The 25,754-nt window shown below is 36.7% G+C and overlaps 1 protein-coding gene across 1 annotated transcript in view; it reads left to right on the plus strand.

The window, feature by feature from the left end:
* Window positions 1-25,754, plus strand: part of Pam (peptidylglycine alpha-amidating monooxygenase) — a 163,830-nt gene that overhangs the window by 116,512 nt on the left and 21,564 nt on the right. Inside the window, exons 15-20 of the mRNA XM_028879086.2 lie at window positions 6,823-6,952; window positions 18,268-18,384; window positions 20,613-20,685; window positions 22,245-22,455; window positions 22,643-22,843; window positions 25,251-25,366. Of these exons, the coding sequence (XP_028734919.1) occupies window positions 6,823-6,952; window positions 18,268-18,384; window positions 20,613-20,685; window positions 22,245-22,455; window positions 22,643-22,843; window positions 25,251-25,366 (848 nt within the window). The remainder of the gene's footprint in view (window positions 1-6,822; window positions 6,953-18,267; window positions 18,385-20,612; window positions 20,686-22,244; window positions 22,456-22,642; window positions 22,844-25,250; window positions 25,367-25,754) is intronic.

Consider the following 25,754-nt stretch of genomic DNA (forward strand, 5'->3'; position numbering starts at 1 on the left):
AATAGCATCTATCACCCTCCTCTCTATGGCTCCTTCTCTCCCTCTCCCACCATGGTCCCTCATTACTTTCCTGCTTTCTGTGTGACTCTGAGTTGTGCACTCTAGCCTAAAGATTCAGAGATAAGGATCCACAAATAGGAGAGAACATATGTTTCCTGTTGTTGGTCTGGGTTGCCTCATGCAACATATTTTCTTGAACGATGTAGGAAGGTGCAGATTTTCACACATTAGCGAACTGTAAATGTTTGGTAGTAGCTTATCATAGAGTTTGTAGATCCTTAAATCTCTGACCAATTTCAATGATCTGCATTAGTGTTTGTAGGAGATACATGAATTACATAATGGAAATATTCAACTCAGTGACTGAGACAGATTTTCTCATTTATACTTAATGTTGCTGAGTTTCTGTCATGAGTAGTTTAATACTTGTACTGAGAGAGCATTAATAAGAATAGAAATAAAATCTGAAGTTGCCTTCTGGAAACTAGGCTTATTGAACAATCAGTGAAAACTTGTAATTAGTTCTATCCAGCTTTAGCTGGCAGATTTTATCGCACTACTGTGTACAAGCACCTGGAAGAAAGTTTCAGCCATTGAAACCTTCTGTATGTTATAAAATAGTTCTGTACTTGGTTGACACTTATCATTCAGTTCAGAGGTCTTTATTTTTATGATTCATTGAATTTTGGGCTGATTGCTAAAATCAACTTTCACTTAATTTTTGAGACCATCCTTAAGACATATTTCAGTCAAAGGCTTGTATGTGTTACAGCCTTTCAGAATTCCTAGGTTAAAATAAGGCATCGGGCTGACTGAGTTTTCACCTTTGGAGTGGAAGAGATGATAACAACAGACAACTATATAGTGCTTACTTTGAACAAGGCTCAGTGTCTTAGATGCACTAATTCATTGAATCCTTACAACAGCCTATTTTTAATCACATTTTAGAGAGGCAGAAACTAGGGCATATGAAGGTTAAATCCCATCCTCACAGTGTCAGAACTCTGAAACCAAGAAGCAAAGACATGCAGACCTGCTCCTGAATCTTGCTTTTTGATAATCTTGCTAAGTCGGGACCCTGCAAAAATGATAGAAAGACAGGTGGATTTTTTTCCTGCTGGGTTGTCTCAGCCTTCAATTGTAACAACCACAGTGCAGATTATTTTTCTCATGTTTGCTGTCTATACCTAAACAGTTTGGCCACCAAGAAAACCGTACTTGCTTCTATTATCTAAAGAGACTGTTGAGAGTTGATGGCTTGTTGGGGAAAGGAGATGAGTTATCTTTAATGGTGGGTTGGCGATACTCTGGTGGATGGCCCAAACTTGAGTATATGGGCTGCTGCAGAAACTAGACTCTGTGGACTATTAAACAACAAAATGAAGAAGACAAGAAGTTAAGAGGGTTGAGTATTTCTGAGAAGATTTAAAGTAGGGTAAATATGATCAAAATGCACTGCCTACATATATGAAATTCACCAAGAATTAATACAAATATTACATAAAAAGATGGTTCAGTCTCAACTTGATCCAACTGATTTACATCTTTCTAGTTGGTAACATTATTCCATGAGAGTACCATTTAAACAATATTTCATTTTGAAGTGCATTTTCAAATAGTATAATATAATGGTTTGGGCACACTAAGTCTTTGCTCTCAAATATATATATATATATATATATATATATATATATATATATATATAAAATTATAATTCCTAGAAATACTTCCTACTACATTTATTCTTCCACTGCTTTTGAGGCTCTGGCTATTTTCCTCTTTCTTCACCCCTGTTAAATGAGACATTGTAATTTATTCGTATTTTCTTTTTGACTTTTTTGTAAATATTTCCCCTATAGTGTTGGTTAATTATAGTTATTGCTGGAATTTCTGATAAATAATATGTCACATAAAGAGCATATTTACTCAACTAGTAGGAACTGACAAGTATAAAGGAAAGAACTACCACATTTTGTTGAAATGTAGTGATTTTTATCCAGTTTTTTTTTGGGGGGGGGGAGGTTCAGGATTAAATGTAAGGAGTCTTGTTAGACTGAAATTACACCATAGTCCTGTGATTAAATTTTATCAAGCTTGAATTTCATGTAGCTCTGTTGGTCCTCCTGTGACACAGATAAGTGAATGCCCTTTTAAATGTGTATTAATAAGATCATGTGACAGCAGCAGTGATCACCAGCATTACTCTCTTGGAAAGGTATAAGATTCTCTTAGTAATTTATTGATATAATTTTAATAGCAATGCTTACTTTTTTATGGGTAATTTTTTAAATCTCTAACAGAATATGATGCTACACGTTTACTGTTTTTTTACTAAGTTCAAGTGTTCCTTGGTGAATAATATAATTTGTTATGAAATTCTTAGATTTCATTTGGAAAGAATATCATTTAAAGTCTCAGGAGAATGATTTCATCTTTCTTGCCATCTTTTTGAAAACAATGAATTGTGTTAAGGTTACTAGGATGTACAACTAATATGTATTTATGTTATTTTTTTAAAAAAAAATTGTTTCCTCTATTATATTCTCAAATCTGGGATTTTAAAAACAAGTTAATCTTAACCATGCTATTTGCCCTCTGAGTTTAGCACAGGTCACATTTTAGAGTTGGGGATGGCTGCCCATGGTCATGGGTAAGAAATTTTTAATTAATATCTGATGTAAACCATAATCCTGCAACATTTAACTAGTCACATGCAGAATAATTTCTTAAGTAAAGAGTAAATGAAATCTGAAGTACATTTTTCTCTGATTGAAAGTGTCAAAGTTAAAGATAGAACCCAAGTACATTTTATCATAGCATTTCTTTGGTGAGGATTTTAAATGTTCCTATTTTAATAAATAGAGAAAAATTATCCTTGGTGTTGGGGGTCTCATGTCTGACCTCAGCCTAAATTCTGTTCTGTCAAATGAGAAAATGACATAGGTTGATTCCAGTGCAGTTGGAAGGTTCTGATTCTTGAGCACCACCTTATGGCATGGATCAAAGCAGTCGGTATTAGATCCATCTTCATAAGTATTCCAAGATGACTTTCGTAATACTACACATTTACTCATTACTCAAGATGTACTACGTCCTTTAGTCTTAAAGGATATAGCCTTTAACTCTTAATAATAATAATAATAATAATAATAATAATGCAGTTACATTGGAAGGGAAAACATTCATCTCCTGATCCAGTATGCACGAAGGACAACATGAACTCATTTCCTTTCCCCATCCTAGAATCTGATTGACCTAAGAACCCAGATACTTAATATTGAAGTCTTAGCTGGGTATTCTTAACAACCTCAAAGATTATGAATGAAATTAAAATGCTTTCCAAACATTTGCTACTAGAAGCCAAGTTCTTCATAGTGTTAGAGCTAGTTTCCTTAGATATCACCTCTACTCTATTAAGAATTCCTGAAAGTGGACCTTTCAATAAAAACATTCTAGATATGTATACTGCTTTTGTGTTTTGAAAAAACTCTAATCATATTGACAAGTATTTTGATTTTATAATTGGTGGTGGTTGGGCCCAAAACAATTTGTACATAATGATCCTTGTAGAATGTCTGCCTAGCCAATTCAGGTCCTATGATGTTGGGACCATTCACAGACAAACTGAAGATATTTATACAGTAGTTCCAATATTTTATGAAATTAGTATCTGACACCAACACGATACTTGCTTTTGCACATCGGATACTTTTATCACAGTTAATACCATGCATCTTCATGAGCACTTAACCCCGTTACATGTTGGTGGTCTACTGAACTAAAAGGTGCAAGAGTGAGGACATGTGTTCATTATCTTAAATGAAAGCAGTTGGTAAAGTCACACTTTTACTAAATAATCTTATATTACTGTCAGTACTACTTTAGGGTAAGAAGAGAGTGACATACATACATTGCCAAGGTATAAGAGTGTGAAAATGCTGTCCTTTTATGACTGAAGCATATGTGAGATATGATGAAAAATAAATAAATGAGAGGTATGTAACTGAAGTGGTTCTGGGCTCTGAGAGTCTGAGGAAAGCTATTAAATATTCACTTTGGCATATACTTAAGATTCACTTAGAGTCCATCCATAAGTTCCAGGTGTAGGCAGAAGTTTCCTGTCCCGCAACCACTCTCAAATAATCAATCAGAGGCTTACTGTTAATTACAAATGCTCGGTTGATAGCTCGGGCTTGTTACTAGCTAGCTCTTACACTTAAATTAACCCATTTTTTAATCTATGCTTTGCCATATGGCTTGGTACCTTTTCTCAGTACAGTGTGTCCATCTTGCTCTCTCTGCATCTGCCGGTGACTCTCTGACTCGGCCCTTCTTTGTGTCAGTATCCTCAGCTTGATTGTCCCACCTAACTTTGTCCTGCCTTGCTATAGGCCAGTAAGCTTCTTTATTAACATGTGAGAGTAATACATATTCACAGTGTGCAGAAGGGTTGTTCCACAGCATTCTAGAAGTTGGCTACTAAGGACAGAATGATGACATCTAAATGCCCAAATCACAAATAAGATGAGAATGAAATGTACCTGGCACCAAGCATCTCAAGACTATCTAAAACACTTGCTTTGGGGAATGATTTACCCATCTGTTCATCATCCTAGACATCCCTAATTATCCTGTTTGTGCCCTTACTTCTAAAGCTAACTTTTCAAAGGCACAATTTTGATCACATCACCTGGTGCTTAAAAACCTTCAGTGACTCACAATTCACTGCAGCATCAATTTGCAGCCTTTTCTCCTGTTTTGACAAGCAAGTGTGATAGATGATGGATGCTATTCATTCCAGAGCTCCATAGCATCTGCTGGTGTACTCAGGGCTGATTGCAGATTCGAGCATGCTAGCTGAAACTATGCCCCACTTCTCTCTAACCCAGGAGAGCCTATTACAGTACACACAAGAGAAAATGGCATCAGCATGTACTCCACTATATCCCATACTAAGTTACTTCCCTACTTTACTGCTATTCAGAAAGAAGTACCTGCCTCATGCCTTAAAATTAACTGTAGTATAGGTTATGATACTACAAAGAAATAAAAAAAAAAAAAACCAAACCTCTCATTATTAGACCCAAGGTCTTTGTATAATGTATAATACCTTTTCCTATCTGAGTTCAAATCAAACCTGATGGTTGCCTTCTACTATAGCCCAGCCTTAGGATTTGTCTCTTAATTTGGGTTAGTAAACATTATGAAACATATATTGTAGTCATAAAAGTCTTTGCTTTTCTTCTTTCTGACAAAAGTGTTCTCTTCCCACTTCTAAATCCCCTCAACCTCTGCTTGGCCATGCTTAACTTGACATAAAAGCACATTTTTTTTTGGCTAGACTAGGAGATCTTCTGAAGAGATAGTCAGTCCATGCTATGCCAGCCAAAGCCTCATGAAGGACTATGGGACCACTTCTGTGTTCTTATGCTCTTTTATGTCCCAAGTATTTGGTTCCCGTTTTCCCTTACTTGTAAGCTTGTCTTGCTTTGCATTCTGACTCTATCTTTATATTCGTCAAGGCCAAGAATCATTCTTTTATTTCATGTTCATAGAATTTAGTGGAAAGACTGCACTTATCAATTGAAACTGTTTTATTAAAAGTCATTGGTGGATGTTGGCATGTTTGTTACCCTATATCAAAAGCTGTGCATGGAAAGGTGAAATGATTTATGTGAAGAAGTGCTCTTTCATAATTGAGGAGATTATTTGTAAATGCCTGTTCTTACACTGGCGCTCTCTCAAGGGGTCCGGTGCCTGTTATTCCAGCCCTGTGCCTTGCTTTCTTTGGCCAGTCCAGTGCCTCTCTTGGCACTCGTGTTGCCACATTCTTCAGGAAGTGGGAAAAAGCAATGGAGCTTGGATGACTGCTTTGATATTTCTCAGAATCTCCTGTTGAAGCATTTGGGGACGGGGAGAGTCAACTGTGATACAGTAACTTTCAAGATCATCTTAATCGCTACATATCATCCATATAGATAACACTGTCTACAGTATCTGTTCATTCATGAGCTAGTTTTATGACTTGGATTAACTCAAATGAACTCGGGTGTTCTCTGAAAATTGTATTCTCCAGAATACAGAAGAGGAATAGTAGGATCAGAAACAGGAATAACTTGTCAGCCAGTAATAGAGTTGTCAGTGTTGCCTTTTTGTCATGTTAGCAAACAATATGTAGAAGTACAGAGAACTCCACTTTTTATAGGAACACTGAAGCTAAGTAAGATAAATGATGCTGTCCTACATAGTTCCAGGTACAATGGATAATCAATAAATAGCTTATCCTAGGAACTGCTGTCTGTTGATCATCCAGATTTTACAGGTGGGTGGTAGATAGATAGATGACAGATAGATAGATAGATAGATAGATAGATAGATAGATAGATAGATAGACAGACAGGCAGACACACAGACAGATAAGAGAGAGTGATACATTGAGTGATTGGGTTTTTGCTAATTCCTGCTACTTATTTCCATTTTAAAATTGTATATTAAAACAATACCTCCAATGTTGGCATAAGTTTTCAAAGATATTAATCTAAAGTTAGGAATCTTATCAATGAGGGAGTGATTTCAACTTGGCTCTTTTATAGCTTAAGAACTGTCTGATTTTACAGGTGTCTCAGCAATGAAAAAGGAGAGCATATGCTCTCAAGACAAGTTCAGTCATTTTATCTCATAGCTCAAGAGGCTGCTTGGCATGTGCACGTGGTGTATTTTCTGCTCGATTTTGTTTTCAGTGTCTTTGCATGAGTTTTTATGCCAATGCTGAGTCCTTGCTTCTGTTTTTATGCTGAATACATATGTGGATTTATCTTTTAGATTTCCATGTGGAGGAGGCACTGGACTGGCCTGGAGTATACTTGTTACCAGGCCAGGTTTCTGGTGTGGCACTGGATTCTAAGAATAACCTAGTGATTTTCCACAGAGGTGACCATGTTTGGGATGGAAAGTAAGTAATATTTTTCTTCAGAATGTATATGAAAATAAAATAACATACATTACTTTACATTAAATTAAGAATAGTTAATACTTGTTTCATTTTTTACTTCTTTTTCTCAAAAATTCTGAAGAGGTGTGGATGTATTTGTCTGGAAACATGTGAAAGTTAGGTGACTCTCCTTATGTAATTAATGTTGGTAGCTAGTAATGAGTATATCCAGGATTCAGCACTAATGTTCTCCAGAGTGGGTGCTCTGGTTCTATGGTAGCATTTCTTTGATTATTTCATGTCATCCCATGCCATTTAAAACAGTGAACCCTATGGACATTGTGATTGGAGGGGTTTGGCTGCCATGGGTATGGGAGCCATCCGTGCCTTCACATTTTCCCACAGGTTTATTAGTATGTCAATGTATTCTTTTTATGAGCACCACATCTAAAGCCAACACTAGCACCGTTTAACGTCTGCTGCTGCTTCCTCTTCATTTCCTTTCTGTCCTTCCATTCCCTCCTCCACTGTATGCTTGGGAGTCACTCGAAGAATCGTGTCTAGGATTTACTGCTTACTGTAGACCTGTCAGTGTCTTAAATGGGCAGGCATGGTTATCACTGTGACAGTTCACATTTTACCAATGAAAACCAAGTGCTTCCCTTATTGTCTCATCAGCATCTGGGAACGCTTCAGGTCCTGTACATTGAAAAACAGAGTTGGCTACTTGATTGTGTGGTGATAGCCTTCAATGGTTTTATAAGTATACTCAATGGTTTTATTTTTTGTGTGCTGCCCAAACAAAGTGCATTGTTTTGATTCTACTTACTGATGAACATCCATTTGTAATTTCTTTAATTGCAAATTTACACATGAAAGTAAAATTTTCAATATGTTTTCAATGAAGTTTAATGAATCTTCTCCTTCCATATGTACAATTACAGAGTCTCATCTGGGAAATTGGGAATCTGCTCCTCTTTTTATGCGCTCGATTCAGATTGTGATAACTCATTCTGTCAAGTATACCTATATGAGTTCTTATTGTGCAGTTAAATATGAAATTTAATCAACATTTCAAAAATAGATGGGTACTTTACTGCTGTTTAATTGTCCTTTCTAGTTGTCACACAAAGCGAATATAAAAAAAGATAGAACTTGGATGTCCAAAGCAAGCAATAGTACTCGGAATACCCATCATGCCGCTCTAGTCCATTGACTTGGTTGTTATTGAACATCTAATGGTATTTTAACAAGTGCTTTTAAAAGCAAACTATCACTACTCATTGTGGCATATTCTTCATTTTAATGAATATTGCTACATTTTCTGCATGGATTTCTTACCACATTTTGCCAGACAGGAAAATTACAGCATCATTTTCTCCCATTGATACAGTTTCAGCTGGCAAAAGCTAACGCTGGACAGAGTCCAGGTTTCCATTTTAATATTATATTCATTCCAAGCAAACAGTCGAGGCCGGGATAGTTAAGTAGCAAGGAAGGGTCAGTAGAGGCCAGCATGATGGAGAAAACACAGGACTAAGAAACAAGAGCCAGTAGAAACATGTGGTAGTTCTGGCTGTAAAACTGCTTTTTCCTGGCACCTGGCATTCATGTAAGTACCCAGAATCATGTGGCAGTACATTCACCACCAAGCTCTGTGTGTGTGGCAAGATAAATGACATCGGATGCTTTTGAAAAAGAGGAAGACACTGATGGCATTATTCACTATCCTTTTTCTTTTGCCATTTTCCTCCGTTTTATTTCTTAGATATGAGAATTTTGTAGCATTGTCTGTTGGTCATAGCAAGCTTTTCCATTCATAGTTTTTAAGACGTCTTCAGGTCACACAGATATCAGCTTCCAGACAGTTTCTGCTTTATTATTCATGAAGACAATTAGAAACAGGTTACTCTGTAGTGACTTATTTATTTATTTTTGTTGTTGTTTTAATTGATTTGGACTTATTCAAAGAAATCCTTAGATGCTGTTGTTTGCATGGCCATGCATAGCTATCCTTCCTGTACCTGTGGGTTGGTATAAGTTAGAAAGAAAACATAGTTTTTCTCATTGAATGCCAGGCATTGCGCGGAGGTAATACCTTCTTGTAGAATTGATGTCATGCTGATAGAGACAAGAATTAAAGGTTGGTTGAGATTGCATTCTTACTGCTTCATTGTTTGCACAGTGGCACGTCTTCCCTCGATCTCAGCTGAGAAGCCATGTGACAAATCTTAAGTTCATTTTCCTTGAAGACTTTCCAAATCCAGTTTCTCAGCACAACAAAATTCTACAGTCCATAAGGCAAAGGCTTGCTCTAAATCAAATCTAAGTAATTTTTATCTATAGCTCTAACAAAGTGATCACTTCTATGTCTCAGACAGAACCTGGAGTTTATCATCTCAGAGCCCAACGCTCCTTTGATGCTGTTGCAGCAGCTCTCCTCACCAGCAGTACCCTGATAACCTCCATCACTCACTCTGCCACTTAAGCTGTTCTACATCAGTATGCAACCAAAATGAAATTAATAGGAATCATAACCACTTAACATCCTGAAATATTATCTCCCTTCCTTGGCTTGAATTCCATTTCTCCTGACTGTCCCTAACGTCAACATGGCTACTTTCAAGACACCTCTTAGAGCAGAAATAGGAAGTCCCTATTGCCAGCAGGGAATAGTGACACTTTGAAGAGCCTTCTGTCTGCCCTGATGTGAGGGTGGCACAGCAACTAGCCTCCTTTAAATTTGAAGAGTAACTTGTCTCGGGGACAGCTGCTTCTGAGTCTGTTCCTCAGAAAGCATCACCACAGTCAAAGACTTCTTTCTGGCCCTGTCCTTCCTTTGTCTCAGCCGAGGTTGGGTTGTATCAGGAATGATACATCACAAAATTCATAGCTAACTTTGCCCTGAATTTCAAGTGTTTAAAGTTTTATCCCCCATGTCATTTATCGTTTCCCCACATGGAGTCGGAAGGGATTTTGGAAATTGTTTTTATTCAGGTCTTTAACTGCTACTGACAGGAAAGAAAACAACAAAAGCTGGGGGAAGGCAAAATTTATCAAGCTGCATCAATCAAGGATATGGTAGCCCAAACAGTATCAACAAGATCCCTATTAGAATTGTATTACCATACTAATCTCATAGAGAAGATAGTCTTCATACAGAATGTCCCTAAGGTGAGTTTTGTAGCAAGTATTGGTATGTCTTATTTCTTCATCCTTGTAAATGTCACATTTGGGTGCCTAGAATGTCGGATCAAACAAAGAAAAGCCAAGGCCTCACTAATACAAAATGGGATACCATAGGTTGAGCACTGCCAGAAGGAAATAATACCAGAAGGTTTGGTTTTAGCTGCCAGTGCACCTTTTCTATGTATCATTAATAGTTCTATGCTTGGACTTTTTCCAATATTAAGAAAATCCCTGTGGGGCTAGGGAGATAGCTCAGCCATTAAAGGCTAGGCTCACAACCAAATATAAATATATATATATAATAGTCCCTGTGTATGGACATGCTATTCAGTTCTGAGGCCCTTCCAGATGCCAGAAAGTTCTTCACATGCTCAATTTGTAGGGTCCAAGGAAATGCTGAAGAAAGACCCCAGACTCAAATAGTATGTAAGAGCAAAGAACGTTTATTACTATACCAGCACATGTGGGATTGTTCACCTGTACAACACGGTAACGACCCCCAAGAGGAGGGAGCAGGCTCCTTTCAAGCACAGCTAGGGGAATTTCAGGAATGGTTAGGTCATCTCGAACATAATTGGTTAAGCAAGCAGCAGTTACATTAGTATGCTTTTAATTGGCTGAGGTTTTATCTTTGGATGTACTTGGGTAAGTTTCAAGGGGGTTGCAGGAACTGTCCTTGAGACATTTGGGGGCTGACACAGACCTTGTTCATGCTCACTCCCTTGTCCCTGAATGGAATTTGTTGATAAATGGCCCTTGGTTGGGAGAGGCACCTGCTTGCCCCTCTCAGAAAACTGAAACCTTAATTCAGTTATAAAAGTTGGAAAATGGGAAATTTTAAACCCTTCAAAATCTGAGTCTACCTTCATCACGATAATTTAGGGTGGGTTTTCTCCTGTTTTTCCATGTCTTTACTTGCATTTTGTAAACTAAGTATTCCTCAGGCTCTCAACTGTCTTCATAATGGTGTGATATTTCATCTGACGTTTGGTTTCTTGTTGGACCTTTAATTTCTTTCTTCTAGAAGGGGCCATATTACCTCTTACTTTCCTTGGTGTTGTTTTCTAGATATGTATTAGTTTCAAAGGATTGTATTGTTTGTGTGTATTTATACATGTGCTGTGTGTCTATGGGTTTCTGTATGTTTTTGTGTCTGTGTGTTTGTATGATTGTGTGTGTCTGTGTGTTTTTGCTGGTGTCTGGGTGTCTCTGCGTATATGTTTGTGTGTGACTGTGTGTATATTTGTATTTGTGTGTGTGTCTTTCTCTGTATGTTTCACGCTCTCCCCACACTCGTGTGTGTGTGTGTGTGTGTGTGTGTGTGTGTGTGTGTGTGTGTGTGTGTTGGGCACCAAATCCAGAACTTTCCTCAGCTAGGCAAAAACTCTTGTCACTGAGTTTCACCTTCAAATCATTATTTTATTTTTTTTTAATAAAAGAAAAGAGCACCAGGTTGCTCTCTGTTTAATTTTTAATCTCCTAAAAATCTTCAAATATGCTTATAAAATAAGTCAAAAAGTTTTTCCAGAAACATATATATGCTGGTTTTTCAGAATATTAAATTTAAGACTTTGCCACAGCTACATGTCACTTCAATAGGTTTAACATTGTTTAAATATACAGATATTTTCATGCTAATTATTCAGGGAATAAGATGTCCTTCCTATCCTTGCATCAGGAATCTGACAAACACACCTTTCCATGCTTTATAAATGTAGTTTAAATGTGTTACTAGGGGCTGGAGAGGTGGCTCAGCAGTTAAGAGCACTGGCTTCTCTCCAGAGGAACCAGATTCAATTCCCAGCACCCTTGTGGCAGCCAACAACTGTCTGTAACTACAGTTCCAGGGGATCCAACACCCTCACACATACAGGAAAAATACCAATGTACGTGGAATAGAAGTAAATGAATTTTTTAGGATGTGTGACTAAGTGCTTGGCTAATCCTGTAAGCTGTGCGCACTGAGATCTTGAGGTCTTCTTAGAATCCCCAAGTAGCTGACAAACCACGTCTTCATTGATGCCCATCTCCATGGAATGTTGCTTAAATTTGCTGGTTTAGAAATTGATTTTCTTGCACATTTGAGTTTAAACATTCAGTACAGGATTGGCCTCTGTAGCTCTCTGGAGCCTGCAATGATTTATATGACTAAGGCTTTGCTTCAGTGTCTGCTATTTCTTTTTTTCCTTAAGATTTGATTAGGTCCAAAATGACTGAACCATTCTGAATCTGCGTATCTGAGAGAAACTCAAGCTTTCCAGAAGAACTGCTCCCGTAGTGTAGTCTCCTCCTTTCTGCCATTTTGCAGTCACCCAGATTGCACAAGCGATCTTCTTCCACGTTCATGCCACTCTTTCTGACTCATCGTCGTCATTTCACTATTCTCCCCTCTCTTCTACATCGATGCAGTAAATTTGAGTCATGGAAATTCTCCAGCCTGATGATGCCAGTTCTAAAAACAGCCATGTTTTATAGAGACGAGTGACGTGACTTCTTCTTGGTAGCTGCTTCATAGCTTTGAGATATGCATCAAGATGCTTGAACTGCCTGTGTATCAGCTCTTTGTCTAAAGCAAAGTAGGGTTTTTTAATAATTGCCTCATATTGCTTAATAACAGCATACATTTTATTTCATCCCTTGTGCCCACTGGTCATATTGACAGAACATGATCTAAAACCCAAGTCTCTTGATATCTGGTACCATATTCTCTTCACTGCTCATTGGAGTCTCCAGATCCAGGCCCATCAGAGTACCCAACAGCACCACTGGTTTCTTTGTGTTCCTCTTTTTCTTATCACGGGTTTTCCAAACTATGTATGTATCCAGAGTGTTTTTAATGTAATATTTTAAATATACCCCACTTAGGAGGGAGCTGTATAAGCTGTTCCCCTAACAGTAAAGGCACACTTTTGCTTATTTGTTCAATTGAAGACCTATGGTTCCTTTCCCAGTCTCTTAATTTATGTAATTACAACAACATGTCACATCTTTCTTCACGATATTACTTATTTTGCATTCCCTTAATTTTGATTGATAGCACAAAAGTTTATTTTCTACTTATTCTAGCCCTTTGTATGTGTGTGAATATGGAAAAGCATTTCTTCTCAGCCTTATCTAAACTGTTTGATTAGCTGCTAATGTGCAAAATCATTAATGGGGAATTCAAACTGTTAAAATAAAGAACTGATGAATTCCAGCCCATAGGCCACTGCTCAGTCTTTGCAACTGAGTGGTTTTTTTAGAGAAGCATACAAAATCCATCAGTGCTCCGGGCACTGTGTGAAATGGGCAGGGTATTATTAGACCCCATGAAAAGTTAAATGTGGTTGAAATAAAGACTTCTCTGCAGCACAGAAAGTGGGGGGGGGTAGCTGCTTTAGAACACTAAATAATCAGTTTACTATAGCAACAATATAATCTGCCATACATTTGTGAGCTGTTCAAGGGTTACCTTTCTTAGAATTACAAGAGAATTTATAAACTATTCTGTTTGGCAGAGAGAGAGTGCAATTTTCTCATTTCAGAAACAGAGTCTGTGCCTTTATTATTTGCCCTATGTAACACCCGAGACCAGCTGTTAGTTCATGGAACTCCAGCCATCCCAAGTGAAAGGCTTACAAAAGACAACCAATCATTTGAGTGACTGAATGTCCCCTGGTGCTGCCAATTTAAACATACAGACATCTGCTAAAGGATGTTAAATGGGAGGGTCAGGCCTATTGGATTGTGGTTGATGCCTTTGAAGCTGCATTTTTCCTATGAATTTGATACTTTCCTTACATGTTATTCACATTACTAAAGGTGAACTGATCTAATTAAATGATGTTAATGTAAGTAGCTTGTTTAATATTTGGATTTTATTTTGTTTCCTTTGTGTTTCCTTTTCCTTTGTTTGTGGGTGGGTGCTAGCTACATAAACAGATTTCCTCTGTAGTAAATTCAAGAATATACCTACTCACTCACTGAAAACAATCCCTAATAGATGCAGCATAAATCTAGTTATAATCTGTAAAATAAATATAATTCTATGAAAAAGTAACTAGTCCAGTATATAAGATGACATTTTTACACATAGATGACATAAGTGTATCTGGAGATAGAAAATCAAACAAAACCCCCAATATTCAGTTGCTATATTATCATACAGTATTGGGAAATACATATTAATAAGCCAAGGAAGCTGATGGCTCTAGTTGTTCCAAATTATGATTATAGAGATTCCATTTATTTTCTTTCTCTTGTTAACTTTTGTTAGTATTCTCTTTCAGTTTACTATTTCATAGTTTTCTACCATACCATGAAAAAATAACTGATGAAATAAAAGGGACTGGTCCCTGAATTAATTTTACTACATGCTACCATTATTAGAAACCTGAAGTTTCTAGATGATAAGTGCAGACGCTATCACAGAATTGTGTTTGTTAGAGAAAAACATCAGTTACTTGACAGATGTCTGTCTACGTTGTGAGCAGTGTAGGACAGTGCATTTCATGAAGGGTGTTCTCCACTGACCCAGTCATCAGCTACAATGTTCTCTTTTGACCTGACTGGCATAGGACCTTGAGTCTGAATTATTTATATCTGTTCATTAATACAGCTTTTATTCTCAGAAGTCAAGTGCAGTGTTCTGGGTCTGTGAAAACAAGGGAATAAAAATTATATTTTAGAATTTGGGGATGAAAAATAAAGCTGAACTTCAAAGACAAATTCCCATTTCTTTCAATGAAATGAAGACGTTTTGTTTTCATTTGTTTTCAAAAAGTTACATCATCTGAGATTGATGGTGAGTGTCTAAGTGAATAGGAAAACAGAAAGGAGGTAGTTAACTTACAGGTTTACTACAACCCTTTATTAGAGAAAGCAGCTGCAAGGAAAAATATTGTGCTTCCATGGGGCTTATAATTCTGCAGGGGAGAGATACAGAATTAGGTGTGCTGAGGTCTGATAGGCTGCTGCTTTGTGAAGAGACACAATAGGCCATTGGAATGTGTCACAGTTACGAGCTATTAATGATGAGTTGGAACACTCACTACATGCCAAATAGACAACCCTTGGTAAGAATTGTGAGGCCTTAGGAATTTTCCATATCTGCTAGGTGCAATTGGTCAGAAAAGTGATGGGCCCATATATTCCACACCCAAGCAACAAAATTTTTAAGTATCAATAAAACTTTTAAGTATTATAAATGGAATAGGGAAATCAAAATATGAGCAGTGGATTTATCAATGTTAATGCCCTAGTTATGATGTTCTATGTAGTTTTTCAAAAATGACATTATTGAGGAAAGACGAATAAAAATCTACACAGAAGCTCTGTGTCATTTCTTATAACTGTGAGTGAATCTAAATTCACCTCAATTAAAATTTCCCTTAGAAGGGTTGGGAAAAGATAGCCAGTTTATGTAATCAGCCTAGATGTACATCAGTAGATAAAGTATAGCATATGTGAGCAATGGAATTTTATTCACCCCTGAAGAATGAATTTATGTTATTTGTAGGAAATGAATACTGAGCAAAGCAATTAAAATTCAGAAAATCCAATATTGCATGTTATCTCTCATACAAAAATATCAATTCAAAGTATTATGTGATGTGAAAGTATAAGTGTAACTGGGACAAAGGAATTATCATAATGGAGGTGAATATAAACAAAATCAAAATACATGATAGACATATATGAAAATGTCTTAATGAAATCCATCTTATACAATGAGTACACAGTAATTTTTAAAACACCAAAGAATAGTAAAATAGAATACATTTAATTATATAAAAGAGAGACATTATAACTGCTAGTTGTTATAGGAAACATAATTTTCACATTATTTATAGCCACTGAGCCTTTGCATATCACTTATGAATAATGAGAAACATTAAACAAACTTTAAGAGTTAGTGAACTAGGGACTCCATCCTGTTATACACAAGAGTATGCTGTGTCAGGTAAGTTCAACCTCAGGTATCTATTTGCTTATTTTAACTTTAGTAATTTAACATCATAGCTTAGGAAGAGTAAGATTATTGATGGCTAAATCCATCTTTATTTTCTAGAGGAACAATTTTAATATTCCAAGTAAAGAAATTCACTTTTAATATTGTTTCAGATATAAAATTAAGTCCTGGATGCTTATGATAGCAATAATAAGTGACAATCCTTTACCAGCCTCCCATGTTTAATGTTACCTTATAAATCCATACATTGCTTTTGTCCGAACAGGATTTTATATTTCAATTTAATCATGTTATCTTGAATATAATATGTGTTTTTTGTTACTGATGCTGTGTATGCTTTATAAATATGTGACTTTTTATTAGCTACTGCTATGTGGTTTTAACTACACATGATAGCTTATGCCAACAGTTTTACTTAAGTTTTAGGCTGACAAAACTAAATCAATATTTTGTGTTCAATTGAATACATCATTAATAAGGACCACTTCAGGGACTTCACTGTTATCTTTCAGGAAAAATATGCCCCAAAGACCTTACTAGTCATGAAGCTCAGATAATTATCTGATGGATATTTTTAATGGCAAGACAGTATGATTTAAAACTTTATGTGTTCCTACTGGGACCTCTCTGTTGGTTCCACCAAAAAAAAAAAAAAAAAAACAGCCAACTAATAAACTGATGCATGATAGACTTGAGTAGTCTATCACCTTCCCAAGTTGTAAATATATCTTGACAGACATTTGATGTTATTCCAATTCTTTTGATTATCCAGTTAAACTAAAGGAATACACACCTATATAGTTTATATAGAAAACACATCTGTGTGTGCTGATTCATTGCTTTGTTTTTGAACATGTAAAATGGTTTATTAGTATTTGGTTCATTTAAATCTTTTCTACATAAACTTAGATAGCAGCTTATCTTTGTAACATGCACAGTAAACATAAAATAGTCTCCTTATTTGAGTTTTCACTTTTTGATTTCAGTGATTGCCATTAACCTCATCCAAAAATATTAAGCGGAAAATTCTAGAAATGAATAATTATTCATTTTAAACCTATAACTTGTGTTATTGTCTTGGCTAAGACTTGAATCATCTATTGACTATTGTCTACACACTGGATCCATCCATCACCTACCCATCAGTCACTCAGTAGCCGTCTCATGACCAAGCTGACAGCATTAATGCTCTTTGCTTGAGTCATCCTTATTTTACTTAAAAATGGTCTCAAATCCCAGGAACCATGATGCTTGAATTTTTATTTGAAAATTTCATTATATTTATTATGTTATGGGTTATTATATTCAGTCTCTTGATGTTCCCAGTTTTTAACTGAAACTTGCTCACACTATAGCTGCATAGGAAAAAGTGTGGTAAGCTCAGGGTTTGGTACTATCTGTGGTTGCAGGCACTACTGGGGTCTAGGAATGTATCACCCAAGGATGAGGAGGGGCTGATGTCAGTTTTTGAAACAGGAATTGAAATAAGTAAAGTGTCTGTAGTAACTGGCATTCTAAGAAAAGGTATTGCTATTTAAATATAAATATAAAATTTAAATATATGTACATAATATTTTATAACCCAGAAGACACTGAGCTTACAAAAGCAGGGATTACTATACTAACTTGAAATCAATTATTCTATAATTATCCATTTTGCTCTAATGAAAAGCTGCTAGAAAGAGAAGTTTCATGTCTCCTAAGTGTATATTTTGTTTCAATAATAAATTCTGTTTGATTTTATTGAAATATGTTGAATATTCTATGTATATCCTTTTGTGTTCCTATGGCATACATTTGGCTAGTACAATGATGCCTTCTCCTCACTCCTGTCCCATTGTAATCATTACAGCGAAAGTTAAAATAAGTTAAGTTCATATAATTGTAAAGAAAATATCACTCATTTATAAACTGTGAAAAGATTTTTAAGAAGTTTGAGTTGCCTTCACAGCCCTGGTTCCAGGTTTCTCAAACCCTAATGTGTAAATGAGCTCTTGCCTGGTGGCTCTAAGAATTCACACTGACTACATCACACTGACCATCCATGATGGTTTATAATACAGTTCAAGAGACCATGAGGTCAAGTACATCCCAGTCCTTCCGAGTTTGTATTAAGGTTCTCAAGTAAGTGGTCTGCATTTCTCAAGTGCCCCGGAGTTATGGGTTATTAATTTTCCATTCTAATGTTTTTGTTTAGCTCTTTTGACAGCAAATTTGTTTACCAGCAAAGAGGCCTGGGACCAATTGAAGAAGATACGATTCTAGTCATAGATCCAAACAATGCTGCAATCCTCCAGTCCAGTGGGAAGAACCTGTGAGTAAAATGGCATACATGCTATTCAAACTGACACACCTGTGCTGAATATAAAGTACATCATTGGGTCAGGAATTTGTCACAAGACTACCCTTACACAAGAGACAGATTGGGCCATCCTTTCATTTACTTTCTAAACAAGGGGTTCTGAAACTCGACTGAATGTTAGAATCATCTGTGAAGCTCAAAAAAATTCTACACACAGAAAATTGTCCACTTATGTGTCTTCTTTCAAAATACCAAGGATAATTTTCTTACTACAAAAAGTCTGAGATGTCCTAGATTGTTAGCTTGATTTAAACGCTATGGGTTCTATGCATGTATCTTACCATATTTATAAGCCATATTAACTGGTCAGTTTATAATTTTAAAAAATTCCATTCTGACTTGGTCTGGGCTATGGCGAATACTATTATAACTTTCCAGGTGACTATTACACAGTCAAGATTGAGACATGTAGGATGAAGTCAAATCTTAGTCAGTTAGACTGATAGTGTAAAAAAAAAAAAAACTGTAGCATAAAAATTATATACTCAACTTACCAAGTAATCACTGAGAAGAATAAAAGACTTTTTTTTTCTCTTCCCATCCAAAAGTGAAGACTAAACAAATACCATTTTTAGCTTTCCCTTGGCTTGCACATGTAATTTGGATCTGAAAGCCACTCATTATTTGGTCTGATTCCTAGATGGCATTTGGCAGGCAAAAACAGTTGGCTGATATTCATGGACATTGAAAGAAAGGGACACCTGCTTACAGACTTACCCTGATCCATTATAACCTGGCAGTGTCTAGGACTATGCCCCACTCCATCTGCCTATGTCCCAGAGAATCCCAGCTTCTTTGAAACACAGATAGCCTCTGCTTTGAATGCAGCTACTACTAATAGAGATTGCTATAATGAAGCTTAGTTTTTTAAAATAGTAGTTTCAGAGAAGTCAGGGGCCAAATTATAATTCCATCTCTACTGTGTATTTGAGCCCATGTCTTTAGAGCTGTAGCCATTAATCAGAGGCATCCTCATCCCAGAACAGAATTAACAGGGAAGGTAGACCAACTGCTGCTAAGTCAACTTGGCTAGTGATGAGGTATCAATGCTGCAAGCAAATCATAACCTCGCTTTCAATGGCCAAAACAGGCATCTAGTTCAGTCAGTTCATTAAGATCAAAATGTCATGCACTTGGCTCATGAAAAAAAAAAATCTTGATGCCAATATCCTACTTGGGCTAGATACACACAAAGAAAGCTTGGGTTCACGGATGGCATTCTAACAGGGTCACCTTAGTCTATTTCCCATGTGTTAACTCTGTCCCAGTTTTTCAATTCTGTGGGCCTCTGTCCATATCCAGTACATGTGCAAAATATATTGACCTTACCTAGTGATTGTTCCAGCTCACCACTTCACTGTGCCTGGAGGGTCACAGCCCTTCTGGAAGTTACTCTTTTTATGTTTCACTATCTTCCATAGCCAGTCCTAGAGCTTTCAAGTCACATACAAAAGATTCTGTGTTGACATGGTGTTATAGGGCTGGAGAGATAGCTCAGTTGGTAATGACCTTGCCATAAGGACCTAGAATTCACACAAAAGCTGGACAGAGTCACATCAGTAACCCCATTACTGAGGCCAACATGGGGCAGGGGAGGAGAACCCCTGGAACTATCTGGCCAGCCAGGCTAGCCAATTGGTTCCAGGTTCAGTGAGAGGTCCTATCTTAAAGGATAAGATGCAGAGTGATCGAAATAGACAGTTGACTATACATGCATGTATGCACACATCATGAACACTCACATACAAAAATGCCCATAACACTATATTTTCTTGAAATATATTTTAACTATCCAAACTATAGAAATCCAGTTATTTCTCAAGGCAATTTGTCTTATGCATATTCTGAAACATTAATATTTATTATCTGAAAACTTGCTTTTCATTTGATATTATTTGTGTTGCTTAATAAAGCATACTTTGTAATAAATACTTATAATTTTATGTAAACTTTGTATAAACATCTTAATAGGATTAACTTCTGCTTAAGCTTCGTCATGAGGAAGTCTGTCTGTTCTAACAGCTTATTTTCATTTAACAATTCCTTTTGACATTTTCTACAATGATACAAAAACACTGTTCTTATTTTGTAGAAGTATGTTGCTCCATGGTTTTATTACAGCTAAGTTCCTCTCATGTGTTTGGAGAACTAGAACTAGAGCAGTTATTTTTATTTTTCAGGTTTTATTTACCACATGGCTTGAGTATAGATAAAGATGGAAATTACTGGGTCACAGACGTGGCTCTTCATCAGGTAAGCTCCCTACTTGGCAGTGTTCAAATAGAAGCTGAGATGGGTTCATTTTCAAAATTCTCTGAATTTTACTGAAGCATTTTCTATGGCTCAAAAATTGGTAGCAAAAAAAGCGGTGGAAACATTCATATCATAGTAAGTTCTGTGTGCTATTATAGAGTACCGTAGACTCAGTGGCTTATAAGCAACCAATGAGTTCATTTCTCACAGATCTAAATTCTGGGCATCTGAGATCAGGGTACCAGCATGACAGGGTTCTGTTGAGGTTCCTTCCTGGGTTTCAGACTACCATCTCCTCGATGTGTTTTTCCATGAAGAAGGCAAAGAAAGTAAGCTCTTAAAAAAAAAAAAAAAAAAAAAAGATGATATGCCATAGCCAGGTGGTAGTTGTGCACGCCTTTAATCCCAGCACTCGGGAGGCAGAGCCAGGGGGATCTCTGTGAGTTCGAGGCCAGCCTAGGCTACCAAGTGAGTTCCAAAAAAGGTACAAAACTATACAGAGAAACCCTGTCTTGAGAAACAAAAGAAAGAAAGTAAGCTCTTGTTTCTCCTTTCTCATGAGGTTTCACCATAATGGCCAGTTCCTTCCTGCTCCCATTACAATTGAAGTTAGGATTCTGATAGATGAATTTGGAAAACACAAGTGTTTAGTATCTGTATCAATCCTCACCTCAACAGTTTTCTTTTTGTACTGTACTAGGAAAAGTCAGCATGTTATTAGGTCTCTCTCATCCCTCGGATGCTAATAGCCAGATGTTGAGCTTCCCTATAATATCTAGAGGCTTTCAACCTTTCTCTCCACTTTCTACACTGCCCATTATTTCCTTTGTCCCTAGGTTTTATTTCTTTTCTTTTCTTTTTTTTTTTTGCTCATGTTTTATGAATTCTTTTCTAAGCCACCTTCATTTTCTATAAATCAAAGCAAAGTCTATATCAAGTATGTAAGAATATCAAACTTTTGTCCTTTTCAAAAGATACTGTATTTCATGGAATTGTCTTAAAGCCTCGTACCCATACAAGATAAGCTTGTTAAATGTAATGGTGGTGGTACAGAGTTAGGAAAAATAGGAAAGAGAAATCTAGAGCTCTAAAGACTCACCAGTGAGTCATTAACATGTTCTCTCGAGTTTTGAACATCATTTGATGAATACCTATGTCTCATATGCTATCTGAACATCATAGTATTAGTAGTAGTAGTATTAAAAAAAGAAAAAAAAGGAAGTGGAGGTGAATGCAATGTTTAAATACGGGTCCCTATTTGCTATATTTTAAGCAGACAGCTTTGGGAAAATAACTTTGTTTCCATATATCTAATTGTGATATGAAGAATTAGACCAGATGATTTCTAGGGTCCTATCTAATTTTAAAAGCATCTTCTTTTGAATAAATCTGTCTGTCATTTACACTATAATCACTTGTCATGTGTGTCTGTCAACAATAATCAGAAGAGTAGATTAAGCTTGCTTTCTTTTTTTTCTCTCTCTCTCTCTCTCTCTCTCTCTCTCTCTCTCTCTCTCTCTCTCTCTCTCTCTCTCTCTCTCTCTCTCTCTTTCCTAAAGGTGTTCAAACTGGACCCACATAGCAAAGAAGGGCCTCTCTTAATTCTGGGAAGGAGTATGCAGCCTGGCAGTGACCAGAACCATTTCTGCCAGCCCACTGATGTGGCCGTGGACCCCAGCACTGGCGCTGTCTTCGTGGCAGACGGTTACTGCAACAGTCGGATCATGCAGTTTTCACCAAGCGGCAAGTTCGTCACCCAGTGGGGAGAAGGTACTGACGCCCACTCCTGCTCTCTGACCAGAGTTCTGAGTCAGTAGGACCAAGTGGGTTTGGTTTTCCTCATGTAAAATCTGTAATAAACGGCTTGTTTTCGTGAATTTGAAAACGTATCCAGCTGTGGCGTCAGGCTTTGAAGGACTCTCTAAACGGTGTGTCTGCGGCTTTTCTTTGTTCGTAGAGTCTTCTGGGAGTACTCCTAAGCCAGGCCAGCTCAGTGTTCCTCACAGTCTGGCCCTGGTGCCTCACTTGGACCAGTTGTGTGTGGCAGACAGGGAAAATGGCCGGATCCAATGTTTCAGAACTGACACCAAAGAATTTGTGAGAGAGATTAAACATGCGTCATTTGGAAGAAATGTATTCGCAATTTCATATATACCAGGTATTTCATTATTGTTTGCTTTATTATATTGTCTGCCCTTAACAATTGTTTTTACTCAATGTGCTTTTTAAAGAATCTTGTTCTTATTAGAAAGTTCCAGATACTTTGTATATCAGATCTGAAAACTGTTACTACATTGTAAAGCACTTCAACCTAAGTGTCACTGTTCCTTTTGCAGACATAATAATGAAGACTCCAAAAGAAGTTAACAGCTGTTTGTACTGGGTTTAAAATGTTCCCAAACACTGATTCCTTTTTACTTACGATCATCTGATCTAGCTATTAAAAGATTAATATTGCCTTCACACCATCAAGAGATGGTATATGTCTGATAGAATTGCATTCGAACTATTTCTGTTTCTTGTTTCTTGAAAAAGTGCTGGCTGTCTTAGTTTTATTGCTGTGAAGAGACACCGTGACCATGGCAACTCTCATAAAGGAAAAACATTTAATTGGTGCTGACTTGCGGTTCAGAGGTTTAGTCCATTATTATCATGGCAGGAATTATGGTGGTGTGCAGGCAGACATGGTGTTGAAGAGGTAGCTGGGTGTTCCACACCTGGATGCACAGGCAGTAGGAAGAGCAGAGTAACACTGGGCCTGGCTTGAACATTGAAACCTCAAAGCCCAGTGACACACTTACTCCAATAAGGCCACACCTCCAACAAGGCCACACCTCCTAATAGTGACACTCCCTATGAACCTATGGGGGCCGTTTTCATTCAAACCACCACACTGACCAATTTGTTTAAAACAGATTAAAATATAAAGCAATAGAGGTTTACGTCCAAATGCCAGGAGAAACAACCAATAAAATCTTGATTTCTTTAACATTTTTTATATAAATTGTAATGGTTTTAACCATTTTCACAAGGCAGTGATGGTACATGCCTTTAATCCCAGAATTCAGGAGGCAGAGATAGGTGAATCTTTATGAGTCTTTGTGAATCTTTGTGAGACCAGCCTGGTCTACAGAATGAGTTCCAGGACAGCCAAAGCTGCTACACAAAAACCCAATTTTGAAAAGCCACCCAAAAATTATTTTCAAATAAAATTTGAAAAGTATTCCAAACTCATAAAATAAGATTGCACAATTTACATTATAAAATAAGTTACCATAAGATTTCTTTGAATGTGTATGAAGCAAGTTAATGTGTTAACTAAAAGTTTTATTAACTATGTCTGACTTTGGTTAACATACATTGACTATACTCCCCACTTTAATACCTACACATCTTAGGTCACTAAGGCATGAAATAAAAGGGCTCAAGTGACTAGATGGGGAATAAGTGTGTGTTCCCTGAGAAATATTAAAAAAAAAAATTCATTGATGTCAACAAAGGAGACATTCTGTACTTGGCTTTACTTCACAGTGGAAGAATTAATTTGAAAAGATCATTCAGCTAGTAAGGAAGGTGATTTAAGTATATACAGTATTTTTCAAATCTGGAAAAAGATAAGAACTGAAGTTAAAAAGAGAATCTAGCAAGAGCTGGTGTCTTTACAGTATGTAGCGATAATTGGTGCTCAGACTGTATTGTGTTATGGTATATGTTCTAAAACTCGCTACGATCCTTTTAAGAAAGATGAAAATACATCGACCACAGGCTTTGCATCATATACACTTTTTGTGGCTTTGCAGTGCTGGAGCTCAAACATAGAACACATGCATGCCAGGCAAGCACTGAGCTATGCTCTCAGTCTCTTCTAAAGTGTACTCTTCAATGTCTTCTTTGAAAATGCAGTACTCAAACTTCTGATTTGTTTAAGTCATCACCATTTCTATGATTTTGCTTTCATAAAAAGAAATATCATTTTATTACAAAGTATGTTCATAAGAAAGTGCTTTTTTTTCTCCTGTGACAGTATGTCTTTAACAGTCTAAAATACACTCATGCTAGACAACAAGCTAGAGTTGTCTAAAATCAGATTATTTCTTCTGGATACTACAATTCTCCTTATACCATCTCTACATTCTCCTTTTATTCTTGCTATAGCAAGGCAGATATTCCATAGTTTTCCGACATAATCAGATGTTCCAAAATTATTGGCTCTAATAACTTGACTTTTTCCCCATTCCTAATGAGGATGCCTATTATATCTAACCCTATATGCCAATATGCATGTTTATCAGTAATTATGTATCCTGACTTCTTATGGCTTCCTAAGTGGAACAGGCCCTCCAGTTTCTGATTTTCTTACTACAATAAGATTGGTCATCTAACTTGTTTGGCCCATGGCTAGTAACTCACAGGATAATATCTGCTAAGTAATTTTCATTGTTGTTGGCAAATATAGGGACCATGTTGATGCTAACTATTTTGTTTATTTTTCTAATGTTTGTTTCGTCTGTTTCAAAGCCAATCTTAGTCCATATTTTAAATCAAGACTGCATCTCTTGTCACAGGTTTGCTCTTTCTGGTAAATGGGAAGCCTTACTTTGGAGACCACGAACCTGTCCAAGGTTTTGTGCTGAACTTTACCAGTGGGGAAATTATAGATGTCTTCAAGCCAGTACGCAAGGTACTTCCATTCTCTGCCTAGATTTGAATTTTATGGGAAAATTAAAATATGAGTATCAATGTACAATTTTTATTTTTAAACATAGAAGATGGGATGACTTCTTAGCTGAGTTGGTATTATTTTGTTATGATGTTTACTTAAAATAAATGTCCTTGTCTTTTCCTAGACCATCGGTATTTTCAGATGAACATTACCCTGTACAGTTCTAACTTTGTAGTAGAATCTGCATACAATGGCAAATTTAAATTAACTATAGTTAGCAAGATGATATAGATACATTGATTGATAAATGGTAGACAGATTCTTTTCCTAGTTTCATTCAAGTGGCGAAGAACCCACACTGGGAATGTACTATTACAGTTCTCTTTGGCATCAGCAGGAGGATTTT

Source organism: Peromyscus leucopus, chromosome 13 (genome assembly GCF_004664715.2).
Source record: "Peromyscus leucopus breed LL Stock chromosome 13, UCI_PerLeu_2.1, whole genome shotgun sequence".
Taxonomy (NCBI): domain Eukaryota; kingdom Metazoa; phylum Chordata; class Mammalia; order Rodentia; family Cricetidae; genus Peromyscus; species Peromyscus leucopus.